General features: G+C 37.5%; 1 protein-coding gene across 10 annotated transcripts in view; it reads left to right on the top strand.

Moving 5' to 3' along the window:
- trol (terribly reduced optic lobes) overlaps positions 1 to 18,295 on the top strand; it is a 918,151-nt gene that overhangs the window by 749,449 nt on the left and 150,407 nt on the right. For all 10 annotated transcript variants that reach the window (XM_067149795.2, XM_067149796.2, XM_067149794.2 and 7 more), the window contains 3 exons: positions 1,857 to 1,980; positions 3,476 to 3,773; positions 12,866 to 13,010. In XM_067149795.2, the coding sequence (XP_067005896.2) occupies positions 1,857 to 1,980; positions 3,476 to 3,773; positions 12,866 to 13,010 (567 nt within the window). The remainder of the gene's footprint in view (positions 1 to 1,856; positions 1,981 to 3,475; positions 3,774 to 12,865; positions 13,011 to 18,295) is intronic.

Genomic DNA, 18,295 nt, shown 5'->3' with positions numbered 1-18,295 from the left:
CATGACTGAAAATAATATATTTCCTTGCTTGCTCACAGGACTGAGTTTAGTCTGAACAACAATTGAGACTACTACCCTATGATGTTTTTTTCTGTACGTGTCTTACTCCTGTTTCTCATTTTTGTGTCTCATTCTTACCTGGCAACTGTGGATTCAGTTCCCAGCTTGTCCATTGATTTTAACCCTGATCTGAGGGTTAGAACAGAGTTTGCTCAGCCTTGAGAAGTCAACTAAGGAGGTGCATGACATTGAAAGTAGTGATTTAGTCCATGTAAGCTGAGCAATATGTCTGTGACTGTGTCTCAATATTTATTAAGTCCGACTCGTTGGCTGAATGGTCAGCGTACTGGCCTTCGGTTCAGAGGGTCCCGGGTTCGATTCCCGGCCAGGTCAGGGATTTTAACCTTCATTGGTTGATTCCAATGGCTCGGGGGCTGGGTGTGTGTGGCGTATTCAACATTAGAAATCATCCTAGGTAGGGCCCTCATCTTCACAGACATGCAGGTCGCCTAATAGGCCATCTACTAGAAAAAGACCTGCACCAGGCCTCTCCAGAGGTCAAACGCCATTATTATTATTAATATTTATTAAGTGTCTTGCTGAACAGAAATATTCTTGGCAGGCCCAAGGCCTGTAATTTGCTCTCTAGGCGTAGGTTATGTTTTACTCAGTTGATCATGCCAAGTAACTCCATTATTTACAGCCTATACCAGTACCCTTCATTATACAAATCAAAGAGAATATTGCTTAGGTACTTTTTCCTTAGCTTGGCAAGATTAAGTTTCACAGTTTCAACCCTGCAAAATGGCATTACTTAACTATTTCCATGTTATTTTCCCACCTCCTTCTCTCTCATAAAAGTTCTCCTTTTGAAAGATGAACTTAAAATTAAGTGAAATGTAAATCAAGCAATTCTGTTATAAAACCTTTGTGGATGTGAAAGAGCTATTTGATGCTATAAGCAGAGACAAAGATTTAGGAACATCAGAATATGTTATGATATGGTAAGGAAAAGTTAAGAACATCAGCAATTGTTAAAAAGATTTCTATTGGATGATGTAGAAATTCAGATTAAATACAGATTTTGAGAAAGGTACAATACTGGTTATTCAAACAAAAGAATAGACTATCTTACAAAGAGTTAGTAAATATTGAGATAATGACCTAGATTTAAATGGCTTCTTTCTTCAAACTGGAATTTATAAACTTGTGAATCATCATGTGTAATAAACAGTTTTTGCAAGGTGTCCTTGTGTATTTCTGTGTTCATAAACATTGTTAACCTGTATTGTTTGATGATAATGGTATTAAAAATTTGGTTTTGATTTAATATTGTGTCCAATTCCATGGCTGAGTGGTCAGCATTTTGGCCTTTGGTCATCGAAGCCGTGGGATTGATTTTCAGCTGGGTGAAGGAATTTAATCGTAAATGGTTAATTTCCTTGGTTCAGGGACTGGGTGTCTGTGTCGTCTCCAAAACATTTTTACAACTCACATACTACACACAGCACTATCCTCCACTACACCAAGAAAACAATTTCCCCATGCACGACAGATGCCCACCCACCCTCATCTGCCTTATTACAAGGACTTCACCAAGCTAGAAATAGCCAACCGTGAAAAATTATTTAATTACATTTAATATATTTATAGATGTATAAAACTGATATGAATTGTTTTACATAACAGTTTGTCTTTCAATAAATTGTCCAATTGTCACAAACATGAATACAATACATCTGGGATATAGGAATTTCCCATATAATGAGTACAATTATTTTAAATGTAATGTTAATATCAAAGACATTCAGCACAAGTAATTTGTAGCAAAACTGATCAAGACTTATTGTTTACAGACTTATATATCAGGAGGCCTTTTACGCATTCATTCCGTTAGAAAATCAGATGAAGGAGAATATCATTGTCATGCATGGAATGCTGCTGGTAATGTTACAAGACGGACCATCCTCTTTGTTCGAGGTAAGCTTGCTTTTCTTTATATTGGTCCTTGTGAAAATCTGTACATTTTAACCTTTACCTCCATTTTGACCACAGAATCTTATGCCAAAATTGCAAACCAAACCTTAGAGAAAAAATTTGTTTAATGAGCTATCATAATGAAATAGGTTGTTAAATTAACTATCATAATGAAATAGAATTTAAGATAGGTAAATAGAGTTATAACAATGTCTCTCTCTCTCTCTCTCTCTCTCTCTCTCTCAATAAATTACTGTCTGCAGCAAGGAACTTCAGATTTACATTTATTTTTAATAGTTGTACTTGTGCAAATTCTTTTTTTACTACGAATGTTGAATGTTTTAATATTGGACTGCCGCAAAATGATGGCCAATGTTGGCAAACCAGCAGTTTTAAAATCTGAATTTGACACTTCAACTAATCTTTACCATCAATAAAATTACAACAATTCTGATGTTGCTGGAAATGTAGAAAATTGAAGTGTGATTCTCTGCAAATGCAATATATGATATTTATTTTCCATCTTAAATGAGGGTGATAAAGAACGAACAACAAAGAAGTACAAGAATAGCTTGATGCACTGAACGAGAAAATTGAAATGTATGGTATGGAAATCAGTGCAGAGAAAAACAAGACAGTGGTGATATCAAGAGGAGAAAAGCAAGGAAAAGGCATTGTGTAAATTGGTGGTCAAAGCCTTGAAACTGCAGACAGTTTAAAATATGTAGAGAGTGAATTAATGTAGAATACCATGCTGGACCTGGGGAATAGCAAAAGGGTGCAAAAGGGCAACGCATTCTACCAGAGTGTAAGAAACCTTGTATGGAATAAGAAAGTACTGTACCAAAGAAATGTCACGAGACAATGTACAAAATATGTTATGCACCCATATTGACTTTTGCAGCTAAGACCTGACAATGACAGTAATTAGGGATGAGAGTAGAATTCAAGCCAGTGAAATGAAATACAATGAAAGTCAGAGTGAGGAACAAAGATGTTAGAAATTAAGTGGTAATAGGAAACCTAGATGAGAGAATTGATAGGAATAAACTGAGATGGTTTGTATATGTGAAGAGGATGGATGACAAAAGAAAACCAAAACAGATGATTGAGATGAAGTTCGAGGGAAAGAGACCAAGAGGAAGACCTAGGACAAGTTGGACTGATTCAAATAAAGACAAGTGCAAGAAGTGCCATAAATGCTCCGATCCAACAAGAGTTGGATAAGGGAAAAGGTGGAGGAGGAGGATGATGACCATGGTGATGATATAAAAATACTCTCTGTATTTTAATTAGAAGAAAAAAACTGATCCTTTCTACTTTCATTTCATGCCATATTAGGTGAAGTTTTGTTCAAGAGTAGCATCTTGGAACAATTACAAAAATAGTAGTAGTGTTTTACCTGCACAGTTCTTTGATGTGTTAACTGGCTGTCATTACTACACCTCTGTATGTAAATATTATGTAATTTTGAATTTTTTTTTTTTTTTTTTCCCAGAAGGTGCACCACAACCTCCTCCTGGTCCTCCTGGTCGATCACTGACTGCTGAGCCATCTGAATATTCGGGTCCTGAAGGAGAAACCATTAGGTTGGTGTGCCGTGGTTCACCCGATGCTACCCTTCAGTGGTCACGCGCTGGAAATCGTGAATTGCCACCCTTTGCTCGTCCGTCAGATGGCACATTGGTAATTTATAATCCCACTGCTGCAGACTCTGGAGTATATGTGTGTAGAAATGTGAGATATCCTGGAACACCCGAGGAGATTCAAGTTCGAGTCAGCATTTCATCACGCAGGTATGCTTTAATTTGATCCTTGAAGACTTTTGTCCCTGTCTCCATTCATTATCTTGACAGTACCTCTGTTTACTTCCGTATGGAAATGAGGATTCTTACTCACAGTACGCTTTCTTATGGCTTATTGAGTATCATTGATTCCTTTTTCCCATTATCTGACTCCTTGTTGGGTAAGGTAATGAATCAGCAACCTGCATTTCAATATATCGTTTCATCACTCTTCCCAGAACTCTTTTGACATCTGTGACTCTTCGCTTTACCGCTTCCTCCACATTCTATATCCACCTCTTCCTTGATGTACTTCTAGATCTTTCACCTGCCACGATAATATTGCTTTTTAAGTTCATGATTCTTTCATCCTTTTCACATGACTAAAGCATTTTATCTTGGATATTTGTACTCTAACCTGTAACTGTCCAGATCAATGACTAATAGCGTGCTGATCTTTTGTCCAAGAGATCCTAGGTTCAATTCACAGACTGGTTAGAGATTTTAACATTCATTGGTTAATTTCAATGGCCCAGGAGATGGGTGTGTATGCTATCTCATCCTCATAGATGTGCAGGTCACTTATAGTTATAAGATAAATTCGAAAGAGCTACACCAGGCCTATAGAGTACGTGCTATCCTCATCATCATCATCATCATCATCATCATCATGTAACTTCTCTGTTCAAAACTTACCCCTTATCTCCTCATTTCTTATACATTATATCTGTGTCTTGTCTAATACACTTCTTAAGAACTTCATTTCCATTTCTTGAAGTCTGCTTTCCTCCCTAGATGGTGTAACCCACGTTTTCACTCCATTTGAGGATGGGCACAAAATAGGTCTTACATCGTCTTGGTGCCTGTTCATTCCATTGCAGTTCTCTTATACTCTGATAAACCTTTCGTGCTAATTATGTTCTGTTGGGAATCTTATGTTATAGAACCATCTTGTGACACCATACTTCCTAGGTATTCAAAATGCTTGATTACCTCTAATTGCTCTCCTTGGACTTTAAAACACCTATTACATCCATGTCCCCTCTTGTTATCACCACAGTTTTACTCTTCTCTCTACTTATTTCCATTCCCCGTTCTTCAATTACTCAACTCCAAACATCAGTCTTGTTTTGCATCTGATGCTTACTTTGTCCCCATACCACTACATCATCTGCAAACAGCCATGCACTTATCCTTTCTGGTTGAAGTTTCATTTTCACTTCTTTTTCAATTTATCCACCTACTTGTTGGAGACCTGTTTTTACTTTGAACCAGTCTGTCTTTCCAAGCTGTGTTGTCAATCTACTCTCACTGTTTCTATAAAGAGCATGGATCATCCTTACTAGATCCTCTCCAACTTATGAATTGGAATATCACTGGTATACAGTACTATAAATATGTAGCACAATTCCAGGTCTTCATTACATTTAAATCACAATTACTTGATCTTCTTTTTATGCCTAGCATCTTAATTTTATGAATTAAAATTGTTTACATTATCATTGATCTATTTCAGAGTTTTACCATTCCATTGCTGTGTAATTATACCAGAAGAAATCTTTCCCATTAGTTTCTTCTGGAGTAAAATACTACTCAAAGATAGTTTATTGAATAACTTAGTAAATTATTTTAAAGTACCTTCATATGCTGAGCTCTTAATAGTTTCCTCTTACTGGGCGAGTTGGCCATGTGGTTAGAGGTGCGTGGCTGTGAGCTTGCATCCGGGAGATATTGGGGTTTGAATCCCACTGTCGGCAGCCCTGCAGATGGTTTTCTGTAGTTTCCCATTTTCACACCAGGCAAATGCTGGGGGTGCACCTTAACTAAGGCTGTGACTGCTTCCTTCCCAGTCCTAGCCCTTTTCTACTTCATTGTTGCCAAAGACCTATCTAAAGTAATGTTGAAACACAAGCAAAATAAAAATAAGAATATTGTGTGGTCATAGTAAGTCGATACTGCTTAGATGAATTATCAATTTTGATACATTTTAATATCTTGTTAATTCAGTATGAGATAATCGCCACTGAATCTTGGTTACAAAATCAAAGACTCATAGTAAATGAATTAAAATTACAAAGAGAGTAGTGTTCCAGGTGAATATCTAATGTGTGACCTGGGATGCAATAGGATACCATCTTGTACCAATAGGGAAGTTATGGATTTTTCTATCCTTCAGATCTAGGTTCTTCAGCACTTCTTTCTCCTTGCTGCACCATCAGTGAAGATTCCATTGATGGTGCCCTAGTATTGGAGCTGCTTCTGCAGATTCCCTAGGGTTACCAGAATTTAGTTACATTAGAGATGTTAACACCAAGACAGTTATATGGAAATTTCTCAGATGTTCAAATATTAGAAGGAGAAGTTGCGCTCAATAGGATGTGACATGTAAAGAAATATTAATCTAATGCAGGGGGTTTGTTTTATACTGTATTAATGCGAATAATCCCCGCCGCTGAATAATCCCCGCACCCTAATTTTAGGAAGGCTCATTTTAAAAAAATGAAATGAACTAAAATTCCTTCCATTGAAAGAGTAATGTAGGCAAAAACAAACATTTAATATCACTCAGAGATGTCCACGTGGTCTTTACGCAATTATGAACATTTAAATTTACGGTTATAGCTCCTTTGTCTGAGATGATAAAAATACATTATCACTGCTATAAAATATATCTGCCATGAAAATTAGCAGTAGGTCTACTTACGTGACAGATATTTCATTAATCTGAAATTGCAATAGGCTTGATTCACTGTAGATTGGAAGACCTGTTGTCTCTTACATCACTAGAATCCTCTCCTAAATTACTTAAAAGTTCATCACACTCCACATCTAAAACACTTTTCACACGCGGTCTCTTTTTACTCGGATAGTAACATGACCAGTAGTGGATAATTCTATTCGTGCAATGTAAACGCTTGAAGCAGACACACTAGTGCATTCGGATGTTAGTTTTGTGATACAGTAAAACCAAATTAATTCAAAGTCATTGGAATGCAGAAATCAGACTTAGAATTGTGTGATTTTGAATTAACCGCCAACTTGTAATTAAGAAATGCCAACCCTCGCCGTGTCACAAAATATTCTAATACCCATTATTGCAAGCAATGGACATTAATCCACAATTTAAAACTTTCAAATGCCACGAAAAAAGCTCTTACCAAAATGTATCCAACAAGGTGCATTCATTGACAGTATTCAAATAATGCACTTGGATGATTCACTGGCAAACATATTCTCATGCAACGAAAGAAAAATAATTATTCAAAGGCAAGGAGAAATCTATGCTGACTCCCCTGTCCAAGCTTTATTCATTGGATTACTGTATGCATTTTAGATGCCTTGTACTTGCAAGGAAAGTATTCGATGCCCTTAAAACATTGTGGTTTTTTGAACTTTCCTGTGATGAGGGGAGGAAGTAGGAAGTCTCATTTCTTCTTCTTCTTCTTTTTATTTGATGGACTTTGCCTCGCGTGTTACGTCCAGCCACCAGTCTTATATATATAATAAAAGGGAAGTTTAGTGAATAAATGAGATTGAGACAAGTTTACAAATGGATTAAGCCTGTAGGATATCTCTCTCTCTCGCTTCCGTTTCCATTGCACTACAGTACAGCGACTCTCTTTGTATGATTTACCGCCATGGCACTTCTCAAGTTCTCTTGTAATGCCAACCCTTACCATGTAACAAAGTATTTTAAGACCCATTAATGCATGCAATCACCTTGATTCACAATTTCATCATCATCATCATCATCTGCAATTTCCAGCTGTTGGCCAGGTCTGCTTCTTGATTCACAGTTTAATCCTTTCAAATGCCATGGAAAAAATACTATTTCTGAAATGTATGCAACAAAGTGGATTTACATTTTTCAAATAATGGGCTTTGATAAATCAGTACCAAACGATCTTACACAACGGGAGAATAAAGAAAACATGATTCAAGGACGAGGACAAATTATACATACTAACTCCCCTTCTCCTCGCAAGTGCTTTATTTATTTTTGTTTTTTGTTTTGTTTACTATACTGTTTGCACTTTTAGATGTCTTGAACTTGCACGGAAAGTGTCTGACGCCCTTAAAACATTGTAGCTTATCAAACTTTCCTATGATGAGGGGAGGAAGTGTTTCGCTTCCGTCTGCATTTCAACACAGTACAGTACCACAAGTCCATTAGGGCTCGACATTAAACAAAAATTGCAGTTTCATTGGCATTGACAATATTGTTTGGTGCGTATGAATTGTTTATAATTATGAACCATGCTTTTTCGCCAACTGTCAGCATCACCAGTTTTTGTGGATTCTGCTTCTCCGCACACTGCCTGCTATGTGATATTATGGCATTTGAGGAAGATATAGGGGAAGGGGAACTGCAAATTACAATAGAAGATTTTAAAAAAAAAACAATCAAAATCAAGACACTTACAAACAAACCAGACTACAAACCAAGATCAACAGACAGACAATGGGACGGATGATATCAGCTCTAATCTTTTCTTCTATCCTGTCAATCTTTTGTTGCACTTTTTTCTTTCTTCTAGCACATTCAACCCTGATTTGTCTGATGACTTTGCTATTTACTTTGCACGTACATACGATGGAACAAGAAACATCTTCATTGTAGCTAAGATGGGGTTGTCAGCTCTCACTCAGAAGGCTAGTACGCAGTGAGCCATCTGGTGACGAATGAGAGTACAGTGGAACCTCGATTATCCGTTCCCGGAAAATACGTTTTCCCGGAATATGCGTTCAAATTACGTGGTCCCGTGAGCATCGTAATTAAATCACATTGTAAAAGTCCCGCATTATCCGTTCCTCGAAGAAACGCTTTCCCGGATCAACCGTCCAGAAATTCCAGTCCCATCAATGCTAAATCCTCGATCAATCGTTTTTTAATAAACTGTATCTCACGAAAGGACAGCTATGGCATATTTATGGATCTTGGCGTTAACGCCCCGTCACTGCGACAATTAAAGCAAGTACTGTACCGGTACTAGAAAAGCAATCGGGGGTGAACTTGCATAAGAGACCATCTTAGCATCGCATTCGGGTGGTATTGTTCAGAGAATCTCGGAAAATCATAAAGCAGAGGGTGCCCACAACAATTGCAAAGAGACACGGCGCATTTCGACAGCTCTGCTTGAAGACGGAACGAGTTTCGTCATATGTTCGCACTTATAAAACGTCCATATTATGTTCAGGGTTAGATGTTTATATTTTTACATTTTTTCGATCATACTACCGAAGAGGTTTTCGGCACTTTGCTCAGGGCACCGCAGAGTAACTGGGCTTTCAGGCAGGAATCGAAACTGCTCCTTCTTAACACAAATTCAGTACCTTTTGATATTATCGTACATGATATGTTAGCGAGACCAAAACAGATGTTGCACCCTACATTAAAAAAAAAAAAAAAAAAAGAAGCCATGGGAGGTCTTGGGATTGCCTATTACTGTTTAGGTCCTGATGTAAGACTGGGAATGTTACGTTTTCGTGTTAAAATATCAAAAACTGCAGTCGTTTTATTTGTGCACGTTACATTTTAAATGGTTGGTAACTTATCATTTCATTGCTCGTACTGACATGTGCAGCGAGCACGCTTTTCAGATGACCTCAAGGTCACGAATAACCGTAATTTCTGAAGTTTTTACATTTCTTTTATCTTTCCAATTTGATTGGATTTGTGACGCGCAGAATTGAATATAATGCATTCGAGGACTTTTAAGAATCGATACTTACATTCAAAACCATGTTTTCGAGTTCAACATAACCTTTAAAAGTCGATGTAGGCCTAATTTGCGCGGTACGAGATTTCCAGAAACTGACTACGAACAGTATACCGGAGACCAAATTACAATGAAAGATTAAGAAATGAACGGATTTCGCCATCATTTTGGGTGCTTTTGTATCTAATGTGCTTTATTTTATTAGATGAGAGAATTAAAAACTACTTGTGGTCGACTGTCGTTTGGCTTGGCGTTATTAGATTTTTCGAAGTTTGGCTAGCCTAATCAAAGTTGCTGAACTGAAAGAAGTTTTCACGGGAAACTGACGAAGATTCCCCTCTAAACTAATTAATGCGGTTTCGCGGTCTAACATGCCCGCCTTTCATCCAGAGGGCCCGGGTTCAATTGCGACCAGGTCAAGCAATTTTACCTGGATATAAGTCTGGTTCCAGGTCCACTCAGCCTACGTGAATACCTTTAATTGTGGAGCTATCTAATGGTGAGATGGCGACCCCGATCTACAGAGCCAGGAATATTTGCCGAGAGGATTCGTCGCACTGATCATGCGCACCTCGTAATCTGCAGGCCTTCGGGATGAGCAGCGGTCGCTTGGCAGGCAAAGTCCCACTGAGGCTGTAGTTTGGTTTGGTTTAGGAGTTTTTGTAAGATTATAATTATACATATTTAATTTTTGTGATGTTTAGCCAAATTGTTGATGGTTTTCATTCATTCCCGGATTTTCCGTTTTCCCGTGTTGTACGTTTTATTTTCATGGTCCCTCGAAAAACGGAGAATCGAGGTTTCACTGTACCACTTACTACAGTCCAAAAGTAAAGTATTCTTAAAATCAAACCTCCATTATTAGGAATGTCTTGCTCATGAACAGACAAGATTCTCTTCTGAAGACACGAAGCAAAGTTCTCTGCGAAATGTTTCTCACATGGCAAAAGCCCAAAAGCTTATTATTGTATACAATTATGGGCCATGAAAGCATTAATCTAAACAATTGAAGGAAAGCTAAGATCCAAGAGAATGATGAAGTACTGGACTGACAAGGAAAGTGAAACACTTTTTTAAATAAAATTGGCTAAAGTGTTCCAATTAAGGCCAAAAAGAAGAAGAAGAAGAAGAAGAAGAAGAAGAAGAATTTGACTCTCCCTGAAAGTGATACATTTGCTTACTCTAACAGAATACATATGACAATTAAGTAAAGTCAAGCTTATATACATACCATGTGTTCAAAAGTATCTGGACACCTACTTGAAACTGTCCTCCAAGTGTTCCTTGGACATACTCTCCAGCGGTGGACATTTATAGGGGCTATTGGCATTTGTTACAGCTCAAACTCTGCAAGGGAGACTGTCTACAAGGTGTTGGAACATCATCGGAGAAATAGCAGACCATTCTTCCTGCAATGCTGTAGCACGCGTAATTAATGAAGTAGTTTGTTGAGTTATAGAGCAGAGTCACTGTTCTAATTCATCCTACAGGTGTTCAATAGGATTGAAGTCACGGTGCTGGACTGTCCAGTCCATTTCCAGAACCTTTTTATCTGTAAATCATTCACGAATAGACCGTATTTTTTTGGCAAGGATCTTTATCAGGCTGAAACACTCAAGAATTATCTCCAAACTGGTCTTCTGCTGTAGACAACACGCATCTGCTCAACGTGTCCATATATCCTTCTGCCTTCAATGTGCTCTGTAATATTACAAGAGGGCTAATTCCCTTCCATGATGAACACCACCTCTACCAAATTTCACTGTGGACAACATATAGGCTGGCATGAATCATTTGCTATATCCAAACCCTTCCATCTGACTGCATGATATAGCATGATGATTCATCGCTCCTAATCACGCAACTCCAGTCGTCCATGGACCAGTGTGGCAGCTCTCTTCACACTACCAAATGTAGTACAGAAAATGTGGCAAATCTGATGATGATATATGAGATGATGATGATGATGATGATGATGATGATGATGATGATTTGATGATGATTTGATGCCATATAAGTTGCCTCTGCATCTGTTTTGATATTCAGCTTTACTGTATGAGATGGCAGAGTAAATCAGGTCTGTGCTAGGCAGTCTGTGGCTAAGTGTTCATTAATTTTATCAGGTAAATAAACATGCCAACATCATACAACATGGACTGTCGAATGAACTAATTTTTTTTGTTTCAAAAATCCAACTACCTCTACCAGATTTGAACTTGCGATCTTGGGATCTGGAGTCTGCCATTACCACTAACTCACAGAGGAAGCAGGAAATCTGATAAAAACCTTAATGAAGTATCTTATGCCTATTGCTCACGGTAAAATGTTTTGTAAAATTTGTTGTGCAATTAATTTTATAAATGTTGAAAACAAGTTGTGTTGCTCACGGTAAAATTATTTTATAAAATCCGTGGAAGCATCAGGATGGCCATCTATGAACTCGCTTCTGAACTATGATGTGCATGTGCTGCCATCTATTGATAAACTTTTAAACCAAGGATTAGCTGTTCAACTTACAGTGTGTTTGAGAGTATGGCTCCAACAAACAAAGCAAACCTTGCTGCTTTAGCTGCAATTATATGCTGTTCAATGGTAAAAAGGAAGAAAAGAAATGCCAGGAAATTCTGGACCTGGGACTGGATCAAAAGAAGAGAAGAAGGTAGAGGACTGCTGTCCTTGGTTGAAAATTAGTTGAGGTTAGAAGACCAGCATTCATGTAGGAATTCAGCGACTGTATTTTCTGCCTCTCTTCTTGCATTTCTGTTGTGGTAAAGCAGCGTTTTAACTTTGTACAAACAAGGATATTTCTGGTATTCGTCCAGTAAAACACTAACAGCTTCCTTAATCCACCCAGATCCTGCCATTTTAGAAAGAAGTGTTAGTTTACAACTGAGCTTCACAATCTTCTCATGATGTAGCGCCACCATCATTGTGATGTCAGCTTCGCTTATTGGTTTGTTTCGTAAAATTAATTTTACGGAATAGAACATGTCCTATTTTATGAAAAGTTTTATCAGATGTTTTATAAAACTTGAATTGGACCGTGAGCAACAGAAATTTTATAAAATTAAATTATTGTACAATAAATTTGACAGAAAATTTTACCGTGAGCAACAAGCATTAGACTACAAATCAACTAATAATTTTGTATAAATCTTTCAAAGTGTTTGATCCAAACTTATGTAAAGCAGCTGTTTTAAAACAAATTCAGATTGTGTCATGACAAAAATAATTTAAGATTGAGGAGCCTAAATGCTATCACTTATAATTATAGAATAATGTACTAATTTTTCAAAATATACGATCATACTTTTAAAACTATTAACTGAAAGAATTTGGTAATCCAATCATTACTGTTTTGAAAATATTTTCTCTGTTTATTAGAGCACCGCCAACGGTAAGAATCGAACCAGAACGTCAAACCATCCCACAAGGTACAATAGCTGAGCTCCGTTGCCAAGCAACTGGTGACCCTGCTCCTCAGATTACATGGAGCAAAGTTGGTGAAGAGCTTCCAAGCAATGTTCAGGTAAGTGAGATTTTTGGTTACTGGTACTAAGTAAACTTCCGGCATCTCAGTTCACCTTTGGTAGGTTGTTTGAATCTTGTTTTCGGTCCTTGCAGAGAGGCATATGCCTTAATTCGTGGATAATTCCTCTTTTAAAAACCCCCAAGACCCATTACTTAATGGAGAGTAAAGTTCTCCTGTTGTATGCTAGCTCAGTAGAGTTGAGAATTTGTGGTTAAGTGTACAACTTTAGCTCCAACATACCCTAGTATTGGCATCTGTTGGAGGCTGAGTGTAGCATACAGGGATCATTTGCTTGGAACGAGTAATAGATCATAGCCTCTCAGTTACCCAACATTGACCTAATTCTATATCCTTCCATAGGAAGAACGAAACATATTTTACCACTGGATTAAATCTGAAATGTACAATTTGCGCTGTTCCTGCACACTTGACAAAGAATAATTTGAATGAAGGGAACAGATGGAGAGCAGCAACATTCAGGATAAGAAGGAAGTCCGTAACGCACCCATTGAAAAATAAAATATCACATTAGTCAAAATAATTTGGTACACCTTTGACTCTACTGGCAAGAGTAGAAGGGAAAAATGAGATGCAAGAGGAAGCAGTTAAATGGGAAATAAAGAGAAGGAATTGCTAGTTAGATGATCTCAAATTATGCTCCTTCTTGCTCAACCACCTTATCTCCAATTGCAGTACCCATTTCACTGAACTCTCGAAGCCTGCATCACCTTGAACAACCCTTTTTATGCAGTTTTCATCTCTCAGAGTTACTCCTCCTAACTTATTAACTTTTGTGTTACCAGAGCAGTGAATATGAGCCCCAGACTCCCCTGCAACCACAATCCTGTAGCCTTCGAAATCATGAACCGTGCTAGTCTCTATAAGATCAATATTCCAAAACTTGCATTCAACTTCATCTTAACGTCACCTTATTCTTAGATCTTTTCGTATCAAGTGAGTTGGCCATGCAGTTAGGGGCACGCAGCTGTGAGCTTGCATTTAGGAGATAGTGGGTTCGAACTTCACTGTTGGCAGCCCTGAAGATGGTTTTCCATTGTTTCCTGTTTTCACACCAGGCAAATGCTGGGGCTATATGTTACTTAAAACTACAGCCACTTCCTGCCCACTCATAGCCCTTTCTTCTCCCTTCAACACCATAAGACCTATCTGTGTTGGTGGGAGGTAAAGCAATTTGTAAAGAAAAAGATCTTTTTCTCAAGTGTAAGTACCTACTGAACTTCAAGAATATCTCCACTTGTCCTGACTTTTTACCAGCACTTTCCCTTGTATATATGACGGAACAAGCAACACTGCCACCAAATCTTGTACAATGCAAGGTCATCTTAACTTCAGTCATCTTTAAACTTCATTAAAAACTGTGTTCCTACATTCTCCTTTGACATGACTGCTAACACACTAACCATATGATACTGTGATACTGGTACATTCAAATCTCTGAATACTGACATTCCATGAAACCATGTTGTATTCACTCAACCCGAGGGATTTGACATTAGACATCTCATAATATTTCAGTCTAGAAAAATGCATAGCTCCTTAACATATTGAGGGATGTGAAAACAGGCATGTACCTTTTGAAGGTGGTAAGAAATTGGAAAGACCCACTGTATTATAACAGCGAAGTAAAGAAATTAAGGAGGAGCCACAGGTCCTTGCTTGGAAATTGAATTTAGCAAAATAAAAAAGTCAACTAAGGATAAAATTATGGCAAATATAATTGGCTGTCACACGAATTTTAGGTAAAAATAGAAGGGTACATGTCAGTACTTTCAAGGCAGAAACAGGTTCCAGGAAGGACATTCCAGGGATCATTAATGAACAGTGGGAGAGTATATGTGATGAAGTATTCAGTCAACACTATGTAAAGATAGTTGGATATAAGGATAAAGTTCAGGTAGGTGAGGTCACTAATACTGGTGAAGTGCTAAAATTTGCCTATGATAATCAAGACATTTACAAAAAGATACAGAAGTTATTAGCTAGAAAAATAGCTGGGATTGATAAGATTATCGGGGATATACAAAAGGTAATGGATTGGGATATAGTGCTGTGACACGTATTGCATGTGAGCTCCAGGACAGAATTATTTCTGATTATATTAGACTTGTTTGCAAAATTACTAACTAGTTTGATAGAAGGCAGTTCAGGTTTTGGGAAAAATTATTCCAGTGAGTCTCTGCTTAGTTTGCAGGATTCGAAAACTCAATATCATATGTGGTGTTTATTAATGCTGATTGAAAATTATAACTTCCATTTAATCAAAATTAGGATGCAAGAATATATTTTAAATAAGTAGTAGTGTTGTCTGTCTTATGCGATCTTCCTGTAAAGAGATCCTTCATTTAATTGTGGAGTTAAGTTAGTGCCAAAGTTAATAGCCATCTTTATTTTATTGCATGGCATGGATTGTACATAGTTCTTATCGAGGCAGACTAATTTAAATGTTACCAAATATTGGAAGTAATAATGCACTACCATCAGGCGGAATTCGCATCAGTTACATCTGCTGTCATGATATGGAGTTGGTATATCTACCCGTATGTATACTGTATGTATAAATTAGGTTTGCAATGTTTTTTCTTTTTAATATTCACTATGTCCATCTCTCTATCTTATCCTTACAAAATTATCATTGCTCCAGCGCTAAGAATACTTGTAGCTCTGATATCTACCATAGTAATTCTATGAAAAAGAAATTACTTTTACCTTCTGCCACATTAATATGAACATACTGAATTAAAACGTCCAACAATGATTCACAGTCTGGTGATGAAATTTCATGCCGTATCTGTAATAAATGTTGTAAGTCGACGTTAGGAGTAAATGTTCATATAAGAAAAGCTCACCCTAAGAAAAGGAGAAATAGAATCGTAACACAATATGTTAATAATATGAATATAGGGTAAAGCTTACAGTTGACAAAAGAAACCCCAGTGGTCACTGATCATGAAACTGTAAATATTAATCCTATGAAGAGCTGGGAGCGTAGGATTTCAAACATTATGCAAAATGGTGGTGCTGATCTGCTGGTATCTTTTACTTCAGAGGTTATGCAGTTCTTTGCAGATAAAGTCAGACAATTACCTGACCCTCAACATCCTGCTGTTAGTTATTACAAAAGTAGAAATTTACAAAATAACCATAAATCTGATCATAAAGCCCCTAGTAACCCACAGCAGAGGTCTAAAAAGCAACGAGAGGAAAACAGAGCATTATGCCTATGAGGTAACTCAATATCATCTCTATAATCAGAGGCAGAAAATTGCTTGTAAAATTTGGACAAACCTACTAAGGCCAATTCTTGTAAAATCCCAATAACTATGATTTTGGATCATTTTGAAAGGACTTTTGGTACCAAAATAACAATTCTCCTCTTTCTATTATGGAAACAAGCACTGATATTAATATTTCAGTAGATGATGTCCATAAGGCATTCATTATACAACATTAAAGTTGACACTTCACCACGCCCAGATCATAGTACAGTTTGTGTATCATGGCACCTTAAGGTTACTAAATTTCACGTTATTCATCAATATGATGCTTCATTTTTCTTACACATCCACAAAACTCAAAATGGCCAGAACAATTTTAATACATAAAGGTTCAGACATAAATTGTATTACTGGAACTTATGTCAATGCTTCCCTCATGAATGGTTGCCTTCAGGATGTGAAACATAACAAAAAGATTTGTTGCTGGTTTTTTTTTTTTTAATGTCAGACATGAACATGTCAAATGGTCTCTCTGACAATCTGAAATTCCTCCAAAATTATGTAGCCTAATTGAGTCATTTCTTACAAAGAACACAGTTTAAGTGGAAGCTGATTATAAAAAATGAAAACCCATCGAAATTAAGTGTGGGGTAGCTTGAAGGTCCTCCCTTACTCCACATTCAGGACATTAATCTACAATATGTAAGGAAGTTACCTGAAGAACAGGATATGGCACTCCACAGACTTGACATACAAAATAGAAAGTCTTCCCCTAAAGGTTGTCGGAAGAAAACTACTTGAAATTATAAGAAATCATTCCTTGCAATCATGGTGCCAGTTACCACATGGAAAGGGAGTAGTGCCCAAAAGCAAACTCCTGGATGACTCATAAATCACTTCTGTCCTCTTCTGAATACATGAGCACAGTGAAAAAGTCATGCAACCTCACCGCAGTCAGATTGGTCCTCGGTTGGTCATCAGCACAACCTGTTGCTGCCAAAATGGTTGCAACGAGACAGAAACCCTTGGACATGTGCTGGGTTTCTGCCGGAGCACTGAGCTAATGTGCAACCGTCGCCACCACCGTGTAAGAACGTTGATTGCTCAATCCATCAGACAGCGTGGATGGAAGGTGCACGAGGAGGTTCACTGCATCCCTACCGATGACTCTAATCAGAGGGCTGGCATCATAGCCATCGACATAAAGGACAGTAAATAAATGGTGTTAGTTCCCACCATTCAGTTTGAAAGAGACTCAAATCAGGGGTGAGGATGTGGACCTAGGAAAAACAAGCTATTTATATTCTGTGCTTGCCTTACCTGTCAGCAAAATATAAAATATCGTACCTATCAATCGGTGGATTGTCAGAAGCCTGTTATTTGGAGCAAGAGGCGCCCTCCCTAGTCAGACATCAACCTTACTACAAAATTTGAAAGTTCCATTCTGCAAAATAGACAAATTAGTAATACAGATACTGAGGTACTCTCTACAAATCATTCATTTCCATCTATAATTGAGGATGTGATTAACATTCCTCCCACACTCCCCATGGAATAAAGAAGATAATAACAGCATTAACAATTAAATTTCCACATTGTGATGCTTTTAAAACTCAATTGAAATTGTAATATTACTGTATTCCAGATCTGAATGGTCACCCTCACTGGAGGATGAATGATTTATTTATTTAATAAATCTCTCTTCTTCAGATATTTTAAATTTGGGAAAGTAAATGGGCTGCACTGCTATTGACCTACCTAAGGGTAGATCATGGAAGACTACTGACAGAAATGAGGGCTGTTGGACTAGGCAGAAGCGTGCTTGAATGGGTGACTAAATTTCTAGAAAATAGAACTCAGAGAATTACAGTAGGTGAAGCATTATCTGATCCTGCATTGATTAAGGCACTACTATTGAACCTTTGTTTTCTTCTGTAAAATGATGCGAATAAAGAAAAGTAACATTATAAGCTTTACCAAAATGAAAAATCCTCTCAGTTTTAATTACTGTGTTGATGGGGTGAAAGTATCTCCCTGGGATATCTG

Source organism: Anabrus simplex, chromosome 6, assembly GCF_040414725.1.
Source record: "Anabrus simplex isolate iqAnaSimp1 chromosome 6, ASM4041472v1, whole genome shotgun sequence".
Classification (NCBI taxonomy): Eukaryota; Metazoa; Arthropoda; class Insecta; order Orthoptera; family Tettigoniidae; genus Anabrus; species Anabrus simplex.
The sequence above is the reverse complement of the archived record's forward strand: the minus strand, read 5'-3'. Positions and strand labels throughout refer to the sequence as shown.